General features: G+C 36.7%; 1 protein-coding gene across 1 annotated transcript in view; it reads right to left on the bottom strand.

Moving 5' to 3' along the window:
* Nucleotides 1-12,353, bottom strand: part of stard9 (StAR-related lipid transfer (START) domain containing 9) — a 45,311-nt gene that overhangs the window by 23,173 nt on the left and 9,785 nt on the right. The window contains exon 3 of the mRNA XM_058749142.1: nucleotides 9,552-9,680. Within this exon, the coding sequence (XP_058605125.1) occupies nucleotides 9,552-9,680 (129 nt within the window). The remainder of the gene's footprint in view (nucleotides 1-9,551; nucleotides 9,681-12,353) is intronic.

Here is a 12,353-nt window from a genome sequence, read left to right as displayed (position 1 = left end):
TAGTGAGTGATGCATCAAAATTGCAGCAACCAAAAATATTCGGCTAAAACAGCAAATAAAAATAAAAATTTGGTTTTAGCCGAAATGGTTTTGGAGGGCCGAAACCACTGACTGAAACAGTAACGTTTAATTAGCTTTTCCAATATTGCATTTTGACTGTGTCAGCGTCTCTTTCATGCACATAGTGTGGACACACTTCATTGCAACCAAAAATGACGCTAGAGCAGCAATATGTAAAATATCGACAGGCGGTTCATTGCCTGGTTTAATTTATCACTTGAGAACACAACACATTGAAAACATGCAGAGTTTAGTTACCCAAATTGAATTACCAAAGCTTTATTTTCAGTTTCCTTTTTTGGCAAAATGAAAACTTTAATTTTGGTTTTAGTAAAAAATGTTGGTGCATCACTATTTTACAGAGGCAAGCATCACTATCACTACTGCTCATAGTAGGGTTGGGTTTTTTTTTTTTTTTTAAAGTGTACACAATTGTAATACTGATCCTTAAACAGTAGATTCCAAAACAATGCAATTACAATACAATAAAGATACACAAAATACTAATATTATGTCATCATTAATCAATTTGTGAAATGTTATTTTTAGACTGATCTTTTCAATGAATCGGTTTATTTATTTCACAAAACTGGTCTGAATGATTAATTCACAAATCTGACTGATGTTTTCCTTGGTACGGTCAACAGACCAGTGGAGGGGAGGATTATTATGAATTGCCTTGGTGACACATGTGGACACTTTTACAGTCATTTTATATATTAAAGCTTAAAAGCTCCATTTCCCATTCATTGTAACTTTACATTATTCAGATTCCTCAATTTACGTTCCACAGAAAATCATACAGGTTTGGAGCAACATGAGGGTTTTGTTGTTCTTCAAACAGCCTTGCCCTCATGCCAACTCTTAAAGGAGGTATTAATAGCCAAAACAATAAAAGGAAGAAAGAAAAACAGGTTAATTCTCAACTGCCAAACGACTGTTTTTCACACACCTTTGTCTATCTTCATGAACTTTCAAAAGCATTACAAAAACTAAACGCATAAAAGACAATCTTTCTTATTGTGTACTACAGGTGTGGGACAGAGAAAGTAATTTGACCTTCATGTCCATTGAAAACCCAGTGAGTCAGCAAAACAAGAGACTCTCTCAGGGTATTGTAACCCAGGTATGTATTTGGCTGAGATGAAGAGAGTCCTGGGGCTGTTGCGGTCTCTATGTAGGGTGTGAATAGAGGCTAATTGGGATGCTGTCTGCAGGGAGAGCTGATCAGCATCTAGCAGCCGCTTCTGTCTGACTTACTCTAATTAGCCTGAGCTCTGAGCTTCTTCAGCTTGAAAGAATCAGTGAGGGAGCTTGTTAGAGGAGTCCATCTTAACTCACTCTCCACTGAACTCTGCTCATGTAAGATGCTTTTTTTCACTGTCACAGCACGTTCTTTTAATTTGCTCTCTCTGTCACCACTGGACTTTTGCCAGAGCACTCTCTAACAACTTCTTAAACAGCAATGTGCTTGTGGGTAGTAGTGAACTGGCACAAGACAAGTCATTTGTCTAACTTCACTAAAAGCTAAATTTGTTCACTTTTGCTAGCAATTTGAAAACATTTAGAAGCACCATCAAAAAAGTAGGAGTTTTCAGAGAAGGTAATGATATACGGTGACTTCTGATGTACGGTTTTCTGAGCGCAAACATCTGAAGCACACGCACAGAAATCAGCTGTGAATACTAAACTCTTTCATGTCTTATTGCGCTTAAACCGTCAAGTTTATGTTAAAAAACACAAAAACAGTCGGTTATGTCTGTGAAGGTAAATAGATGGGAAAGAAATTGCATGTTTATATTAGATCTGTGTAGCAGCAGTGTAATAAACAGTAAATAAATCAATAAATCCACTGCTCTCTTGTTTACTCTGAGGCTGGGACTCTGAATAGTGTTCTGTGCTCATCTGTGCAGCCAAAGACAGAACAGTTAGCATGCTTTGCTTAAACTGTTGCCATGACGTTAGAACTGGTACACCATCGTCGTGGGTGGAAACGTGCAGATTAAGGGGCGGTAATATTATAATAAGATCCACTTTCTATGGCACGGAGGGAGCGAAATCTGACAAACTCATTTTTTTCACAAGCTTGCAGAGAAAGGCTTACCAAAAAAATTACTGGGTTGTTCTTTTTCACGTTTGCTGGGTTGGTAGATGCACCGAGGACCCAGTTATAGCACTTAAATGCAGAAAAAGTCAGATTTTCATAATATGACACCATTAAAAAAAAAAAATCTCTTTCTACTTCAGTTGCCTCACGCCACATTCACATTGTTGTTTTTACAGAAACCACTCAATATGACCACACAATAATACTTGAATTAAATCCCCCTCTATTATTATGTTTGTACATGAAATTATGAATGTGTGCATGTGTACAGCCATGGGAAACCATGGACAAAAGCATCTGATGTTTGCTTTCCTCCTTTTCCCTCCTCATACCACAAACAAAAACAATTGGACTTCTGGTCACAATGCAAGAGGAAAGCTGAATATAGAGTTTATTCTGGACAGGAAGTTGTCCAGAAGGTTAGTTTTTCTGGCGACGTGATCCCAGAGAACCCTATGAGAAGATGCACGATCAGGGAGGGACAAACCCAAAAGTGGGGCAGTGGAAAGGAAGAGTCAGGCGGTCTAAATTAAGGGAGATGACGTCTTTCAATAACAAACAACACTATTGTGGGTATGGTCTTGGTTTCTCCGTTAAAGGGTTTAAATGCCGTGGTCAAAGATGTAGTAAAAGAGAGGCTAAAAGCAGAATGCTTCAAGATGAATTATTCAAGCAGAAAATAGGGATGAATACGAAAGGAGTGAAACTCCATTAATAAACTGTTAGTGCGTAATATACCCACTTTAAAATCTTAAGGCCTGTAATCAGTGTGTGGAGCGCTACAGTGGGGAAAGGCTCTTTAATGTGGCTTTTTTAATAGCCACCTCTGAAAAACTCCTTGTTTCTTGTGAGATCTCATGGGGAGCGCCAACTGAAGCCCATCCAAGGCAAAGGCTGTCCCAGACCACAGACCAATACGTCAGTTCCTCTTGCATATACAGTACTTGGACAAAATACTGAAACACATGGTTTACTTTGCAGGAACTTGAGGAATCACACAAATATCAACAAAACATATGAAATCAAAAAGTCAATATTAAACAATGTATACAAAATGTACTCTACCATACCAGATGTGACAGTACCAGATGTGCCATACCATTTTGCTTTAAAAGAAATTAATACTTTTATTCAGCATTAAATTGATCAAAAGCGACGGTAAAGACAAAGAATATTTCTTGAGCACCAAATCAGTATATTAGAATGATTTCTGAAGGATCATATCATGTGACACTGAAGACTCACTGCAAAAAATGGCTTATCTTACTTAGTACTTTTGTCTTTTTTCTAGTCAAAATATCTAAATTCTTAAATCAAGATACTTTCACTAGACAAGCAAAGTCACTTAAGATATTGAGTCTTGTTTCCAGGGGAAAAATACAAAAACTAAATTAAGTGCATTTTGCTTAAAACAAGTAAAATTGTCTGTCAGTGGGGTAAGTAAAATATTCTTAAAACAAGAGTATTTTACTTACCCCACTGGCAGATAATTTTACTTGTTTTAAGAAAAATGCACTTAATTTAGTTTTTTCCCCCTGGAAACAATACTAAATATCTTAAGTCATTTTGCTTATCTAGTAAACGTATCTTGATTTAAGAATTTTTAGATATTTTGACTAGAAACAAGACAAAAATACTAAGTAAGATAAGCCATTTTTTTTGCAGTGCTTGAGTTATGATGCTGAAAATTCAGCTTGCTATCACAGGAATAAATTATATTTTAAAATACAAAAATGTTACTTTCAAATGTAATATGTCACTCTGTTACTGTTTTTACTATATTTTTGATGCAGCCTTAGTGAGTATAAGAGGCTTCTTTCAAAAGCATTTTTAAAAAATCCCCAAACTTTTGGACAGTATTAATATAAGTAATAAATATTACAAATTTCAAATATAAAATCTAGATCAACAATGCAAAACCAAAAATGCAAAATGTAAACAATGGAAGTGGATGGTGATGACAACTATAAATGATCATTTTAGAGCAGCTTGGATATTGTGCTAAATATAAATATAAAATAAAGAAAAAAAAAATTCATGTTTGGAACAACATAAGGCTAAATATTGAGTAAACGAGTAAACAATCTCACTAAAACTCTTATTGTTGTTAACATATAGTAGAAGTTCCAAATAATGCAAGTGACCTTCAAACCTGGTAATAAATACAACTAGACTTGGTGATAGTTTCATGTTATGATTCTGAGATCCTGCATGTTTATAGCTGCATGCGACTGTAGGGAAAGCTGGGTTAAAGGGGCGGTGGGGTGGACTGTGGGAGAAAGAGAACGACACAGAGCTGATTGGCAGGAGTTCAACTCGCTTCTCGTTTGTCATACTTTCACAGACATTATGTGGGTCAAATTTGCAAGGGGAGGGAAAGAGGTCAGGGGATTCTGAGGGCTACACAGAAACGGCCTACAGAAAACGAATGAGCTAAAGAATGAGAGTGAGTGAGAGACTGGACTGGAGTTTCTGCAGGAATTCCAAGACACCAACTGTTGTTGCAATTAGCCAATGAGCCAAAAGGAGGCTAAACTACAGGATTAAAAAAAAGACACAAAACCAGTGGAGTTTTTTCCCCCAATCTCCTCCTCCCATCCGTATCGCAGCTGGTCTTATTAGGGTAAATGACCTTCACAGCCTGCAGCACAATTTAAAGTCCACCCTATAGTAATGGAGAGGTACATATAGCCTACTAAAAAAGTTAAAATAACTGTTTTCTATTTTAATATATTTTAAAATGTAATTTACTTCTGTGATGGCAAAGCTGAATTTTCAGCATCATTATTCCAGTTCTCAGTATCACATGATCCTTCAGAAATCATTGTAATATGCTGATTTGGTGCTCAAGAAACATTTCTTATTAACATCTATGTTGCTTAATAATAAATCATGATTTTCTTTCAGGAAACTTTGATGAATATAAAGTTCAAAAGACACGTGTTCATTTCTGCATCATTGAAAAAATTGTGATTTTACACGGTCAGTCTGTGTGTAAAGACGCTTTGTGGAGATTTTCTTCACGCCACTGACACAGAAACCCAGAAATACCAAGAGCATAATAAAGTCATGCACTGTATCCAAAAGAAAAAGAAGGAGGGAGAGAGAGAGTGATAAAGAGAAAGAGGGAGGGTAAAAAACACAAAGCTGACTTCACTTGGAAAAGAAAACCAGCATTGTGCTTCAGCTCTGGACCAATGACGTCCTCTCAGTGCAATCTGTCTGTGAAAAATCATTTACAAAAGCAGCTGTGCTGCTGGCAAGAGAGCAGCTGTAGCTAAAAGCGACCCCAGTGCCCTTCACCTTCCTCTACTTTACACTCATCTTTTGTTTAATGTCATCTCAACTCTCTCAAACAATGTCATTACTTCAACCTGTGAAAATCAAATCAATTGAAACTGGAATAGAAGAGATTTAAAGGGCGCATATGTTCAACATGAATTGAATTAAATGTGAAATTTTGAAGTAGAAAGACTGCAATAATATTTTCTTGTAAAACATACTCCAATGATCTTTGTTTTATTTAAAGGGATAGTTCACCCAAAAATGAAAATTCTGTCATTAATTACTCACCCTCGTGTCGTTCCAAACATGTAGAACCTTTGTTCATCTTCATAACACAAATTAAGATATTTTTGATGAAATCTGAGAGTTCTTTCACCCTGCATAGGCAGCAATGTAACTGAAATGTTTCCAGGCCCAGAAACGTGGTAAGGACATCAATAAAATACTCCATGTGACATCAATAGTTCAACCATAATTTTCCAAAGCTACAAGAATACTTTTTGTGCGCAAAGAAAACAAAAATAACTTTATTCAACAATTCCTCTCTTCCAAATCACGTATTCCGCCATTATAGAGAGTGCCACGACGCAATGCAAGAAGAATTGTTGAATAAAGTTATTATTTTTGTTTTCTTTGCACACAAAAAGTATTCTAGCAGCTTCATAAAATTATGGTTGAACCACTGATGTCACATGAACTATTTTATTGATGTCCTTAATACATTTCTGGGTCTGGAAACATTTCAGTTCTGTTGCTGTCTACGCAGGGTCAAAGAGCAGATTTCAGATTTCATAAAAAATATCTTAACATGTGTTCCAAAGATGAACGAAGGTCTTATGGGTTTGGAACAACATGAGGGTGAGTAATTAATGACAGAATTTTCATTTTTGGGTGAACTATCCCTTTGAAACTATTTATTTTTACTACCAGAGTGCACATACATTTTGCTTAAAAGTCAGCATGAAATAGAAATTCTAAATGCATGTTACTGATCTCATTGTGAGAAATTGTGTCTTTATTATTTATTTATTAATTTATTTAGCTGGCCCTTCCAATCATTTAGTCTACATAAACCCTGCCCCTTTCCTACAATCAACTGCAAGCTCATGTTAAGATCTGCCTTCATTCAATCAACAACCAATTTGGTGCATTGGTTCAACTGGTTCATTAAAAAGAACTAACTCAGAATGATTCAAATGGTTATTTTGTTACAAAAGTATGCACTAAAAGCTTTAATGCTGTTTAATCCAATACCCAGCAATGCATTCAGGATGTGATCCAACCTTGCCTTCACAACAGCTGGCTTCCATTAGCCATCTTTATCTATTCTGCTCCAAGGCCTGATCCATCTCTCCAAGCCCTCTGCTTTCTCTTCAGACATGGACATATACAGATAGACATGTTCCTCCAGAGACAACCACCAATCTTTTAGCCACTAAAAAAAAAACAAAGTATATATTCCCACATGCACAGAGAGAAGCGCAGGGAGGGGCAGCTGGCTTCTAAAGGGGAAGAGTGGGGGGAGAATTTGGAGAGAAGGAGTGCGGCTGGTTTCCCCTCCACTGAGGCGTCTCTGGAGACCCCACAGGAAGGAGAGGCTCCAGTCTTATTCTGTTGCTTGCAGCCACAGAGAACAGCAGTTCACAGGAAGATCCAATTAAAGAGAAACATGTGAGACTGCATGAGACTCTTTTCCCTAAAAAACAATTAAACTAAATTGGATAAAACGATTCACATGTCAGCAACGTGTGTATTTAGGCTGAAAACTGCACAGTGGCAAACATAATATTAAATGAATGATCTTTAATAAAAAAAAGATGAAAGAGCTGAACAGAGAAAAGCATTTATCCTGACTGTAACGTGGTCTCTTACTCATGCAAATATTTACATGCTAACCAAAGTTTAATTCAAAATGCCACAGTTTCTAGAGTTATTGGTATTGCATTAAAACTGCGGTAACTTTGCATCAGCTATTAATGTTATTACAAAATTTGAGTCTGTGAAATAAAAGACTGGCTTCACTTCACATATTTCTGAGTGAACTAGAATACTGAGTGAGAAAAAAAAAAAAAATGGAGGCCTGATTTTAACACACCCCCTCGCAATCACTAGCTCACAGCAAACTGACGTTTTTTGAGGGAAATGGTTCAAGGATGTTTGACTCCAACGTCAAACTGACGTCACCAGAGAAGAAACATCAATCCAGAGGGGAAGCATATTTTCAGATTTTGATTAAAGTTTCTAATGACAAGTTTTCTTTTGTCCTGTGAATTAACTTTCATGGATGAATTGATCACCACAAGACTAGTAATGTACACTAAAGCCCAAAGTGTACTTCAATTTTGACAATTTTGACGTAAACCTCCCACAGGACTCCAAAAAGAGGTCAGTTTCTTTCTCTCTGACCAGACTTCGCTGCAGGCCGCCCAAGGAATGCAAGCTCTAGGCTTCTGCCGTAAAGCTCTGACTGTGCAAAACTGAAAGAGAGGAAGCGAGAGAAGAGAAAGAAAAGCGTTGTGCAGACAAGGTCATCCTCTGCGTGGGCCATCACAGCTCAGTCTTTCATGCAGTGTGGACAAAGACACTCTGAAGGGAACGCCAGGGCGTGACTGAGGAGAAGATTCACTGACAAAGGAAAGATATAGTTCACTTGTTCACATGTGTATGAGATCCGTGCTTGTTGGTCTGAAGTTTTAGAGAACTTGTGGTTTTTGCAGCAGTCCAGCAGTATTCAATTAGTTTCAATTATTGTTGAATCAATGAAATCTCATTGTTTCAATATCCCACTCTACAAAATATCTTATGATTGGCTGTAATTCTGTCAATCCTACTTCACAAAGGACAGAGAAGTTGTGGAAGTTTGAGTTAAAGGGATAGTTCACCCAAAAATTCTGTCATTAATTACTCATTACTCATGTCGTTCCAAACCCGTAAGACCTTCGTTCATCTTTGGAACACAAATTAAGATATTTTTTATGCATTCTGAGAGCTCTCTGACCCTCCCATATACAGCAATATAATTACCACGATCAAGGTCCAGAAACGTACCAAGAAGATCGGTAAAATATTCCATGTGACATCAGGGGTTCAACTGTAATTTTACGAAGCTATGAGAATACTTTTTGTAGGCAAAGAAAACAGAAATAACATCTTTATTCAACAATTCGTCTCCTCCGCGTCACCCTAGCGCCATTTTGGACAGTATCTACTGAACGTAAACAGCGTATGCTGTTCTGTGTCAGCTTCACCACGCGGATACATTGTTTTCGTTCCAATCAAAGCGTACACAACGAAGGACGTTCTGCGTCCGCGCGGACTACCCAATAAATGATACAACAAATGAACATTGACAGCCAATCAGAAACCACCTGACTTACTGTATATACTGTAACTGCAGCACACTCTTATAATAAACAGTGTTATTGTTTGTTGCTGTGGACACTAATATAGTAATATATAGTACTATATATAAAAGTAATATATAAATATAGTTTTATTAACTATAAAATATACAGTTATTTTATAGTTAACGTTCATGGTGTGAGCGCCTTTAAACCAATGCAAAAACATTCCCTATGTAAGCATGTGAACACAAAGACTTCTAGCTACAGTATGTAAGGTCGATTTTACACAAACAATAGATTTTAAAACAATTCATAACACAAGTGTTGCATTCTCAACATTGCGGGGGTCTATGGAGGGCTTTTATAAGCACTAAGGCCTTTACAACTACATGTGCACACTTGTATAGATATGTTTCTGACCTTAATCGTCCAGCCAACTTTGCACACTCACATACAGGTTAAAATAAAAGAAATCTCAGACTATGTAGGGAGGGAATACGCCCTTCACAGAGATTATGTAATATCTTCTACTCTGAGCATTGTTTTGATTCTGCTGAGGGATAATATTTCCTCTGACCTTTACCTGGTAGGTCAAAGGTTTTGATTACGCTATCATCCTGCAGTCCTCCGATTATCATGCACCAGCCTCCACCCAGGACACAGGAGATATACAAGCTCATCAGTGTGACATCAACATCAGTGCAGATACACTAAACATTATTATTATTAACAACTGCATTAAAGTGGAAGCTCACCTCCTCTTGTGATGCATAGTTGGGAGCTGCTGGATCCACAGACCAGTAGCAGAAATCAAACCCAAACTCCATAAACTTCTCCCTGGAGTCAGGCAGACCCTCTGATCGGCCGTCCAAACGGCCCTCCAACTACATAGAGAACAAAAATGGTGGTTGGCAAAAAGATGGTTAGCAAATTTTTTTTACATTTCCTAAGATTGGTGCTTTTTCCCTGCCACAGTGCTGTTCTGTGGTTTGCTTAACTACCCTAGTATAACGCATTTTAATTAACTATATAATTAACTAACCACATATATGATGTTAATGTCACAATCAGCATCACACAGGTCGTGGTGTAATAACTTCTGTTAATTAATCGATTTGAGATCAAATTAATGTCAGATTATTGATGTAAATAACAAGCATGGCATCAGAAGACTACTTCACTATTTTGGTACTCTGTTGTTTTGCTTTATTTCCAGATGTTTTGTTCAATTATGGGTTCCCCCAGGTAGGGGAGGGTGATATACTGGTAGACACCGGTTAACAGGTAGAAATTTGTCAGCCGGTAGAGATTTTGGACTGTCGTCTCTATCGTGGTTACATGCTCACGTGACATTGCTGTGCTACATGGTCACAAAATCCATGGTGAAGATGGTCCTCATAGAGCAAGGGAGTATTGAGTCACTTTAACCTAGAACGGTTAAACACACACATTTGTATGTGTCAAAATGCCCGTCTTTGCAAGTATCCTCATAAACACAGTAGGTCTTAAGTGAAAGCAAACAGGTGAAGAAGAAAACACATGTGTAACAGTGTATTGGATCCGGGCAGCTCTTAAAGTGACAGCAGTCTAAAGTTCCTGCTGTCTGTCATTCGTGTTGATCAAACAAAAGAGAAAAAAAAAAAAATCTCTCACTGTTCTTGACTAAATTGCTTTTGTAACTTTAATAAGAAGAAATATATATTTAATTTACACAGTGAAGAATATGCAGTGTTTTTATACATTTGATTACTTTATACAATGTATGTAGCATTTCTTATTTATTTGTTCTACTGTAGTTTTTTTGTCCTATTGCTGGTAATTAGTTTCTTATTTAATCGTTGACTGTTTACTTGTCTGTAGTGAGCCTGATTCGCACCCCTGTTTATATAAGGTTGCTTGCTGCTAGGTGGATGCTAAATAGCAATAGTGCAGCTCTTCTCAACACACAATTTAAGGTCTCATTCTTAAGTTACATTCTGGAGTTGTGTTTAGGGTTAGTGGTTTGTTGAAATCCTCAAATATGATGTGATGAGTAGTGTTATTTAACAACTTCACTAAAACATAAATCATATTACATCACACAACTACTCACTGGCGCCAGTGATATCAAGTTTTCTGTTGAAATGATTGAAGACGTTTCACATACTTAGTTATCCACCCAGCCAAGTTTTATATTACACCGATTTTCTTATACAACACTCGTAACAGCTGACAACCCTTCATTATGATTCTTTCTCATTAAGTGCTTTCACAAACTACATTAGACTTTATTGAGAAAAGTGATTTTCCATTGAAAATCTATTTAGCCCATTTAATCAGTTACTGGGAGACCAGCCCTTTATGTCCTCAATTTTTCCACTAATAATGTTACAGCACACTGATGCCAAGTAGCAAGGCTGTGAGCCTGTAGCTTACGCCTGGGATACTCTTTAGTGGGCTCAAAAGCAACAATTAGGAAGTAGTTAGGCTGGAAGACAAATGACTTGAGCATCCGAGCATGACCCGACACGATCCGTCCCGTCAACATAAGTTATTTCCCAAATCTCAGCAAACAGAGATCATGTACCTCAGCTCATTATTCGCCCAGTCAAACAGATCTTCACAGCACAGTGTGTGCATTTGGAGGAGCGTGCAGAAACATGCCCGGGCATTGCCAACCTGTCACCCAGACAACGTTACATTTGCGGCTCTGGTGTGTAATTATTCACACAATTGCAATCCCGCAGCCATCTTAATGACCTTACAATATGGCCCACAGCTTCACTAATGAGTCCCAACATTGCACTCAGCACCGTTATATTTAGGCTCAACAGTAATACCCAAAATCAGATCTAATAACATGGCCATGCTCCAATTGGCCTGATTTCCCGAAACATTATGAAACTGGAGTACTTTATTATAAGTACAATATTTATTAGTACTTTACTATTTTAACTGTCCCAAAAGCATTGTTACCAACATTAAAAGCATTATATTTCAATGGCAATCATAGATTTTTAAGTGTGGCCTAAACATCCAAATATTTTATAGGACCACTTCTCAAAGTAATGGCTGAAGACTCAGCATTCATTCACTCGTCTTGGATCCTCTAAAATTGATAGGCCTAACTTACCCCCTTTTTTTGTTTACTCGCTCTCATGTTGTTCCAAACCTGTATGCAGCATTGTTAATTAACTAAAACTATTAAAAATCATTTTCATTAAGACAATAAATTAAAATATAAATATTAGATGAAAAACCTGAAGTTAAACTTAAGTGAAAATTGGAAATGTTGCCTGACCAACAATTAAAATAATTTGAATTTTACATACTAAAATTATTACAAGTAAAACTTAAATAAAATAAATTGAAGAAATATTTTTAAACAAAGATATTTAAAAAAATAATAAAAATGACAAACGCACATAACAAAAAAATCAATAAAACTTAAATTAAAACAAAAACTGAAAATATAAAAAATAAAGCTTATTCAAAATACAAATAATAACTGTAATAGTATATAAAAATTCTGAAATAACACTGTATGTATGAAGACATTTTGAAATTTTTTTGTCCAT

The sequence above is a fragment of the Onychostoma macrolepis genome, chromosome 17 (genome assembly GCF_012432095.1).
Source record: "Onychostoma macrolepis isolate SWU-2019 chromosome 17, ASM1243209v1, whole genome shotgun sequence".
In the NCBI taxonomy this organism is placed as follows: domain Eukaryota; kingdom Metazoa; phylum Chordata; class Actinopteri; order Cypriniformes; family Cyprinidae; genus Onychostoma; species Onychostoma macrolepis.
The sequence above is the reverse complement of the archived record's forward strand: the minus strand, read 5'-3'. Positions and strand labels throughout refer to the sequence as shown.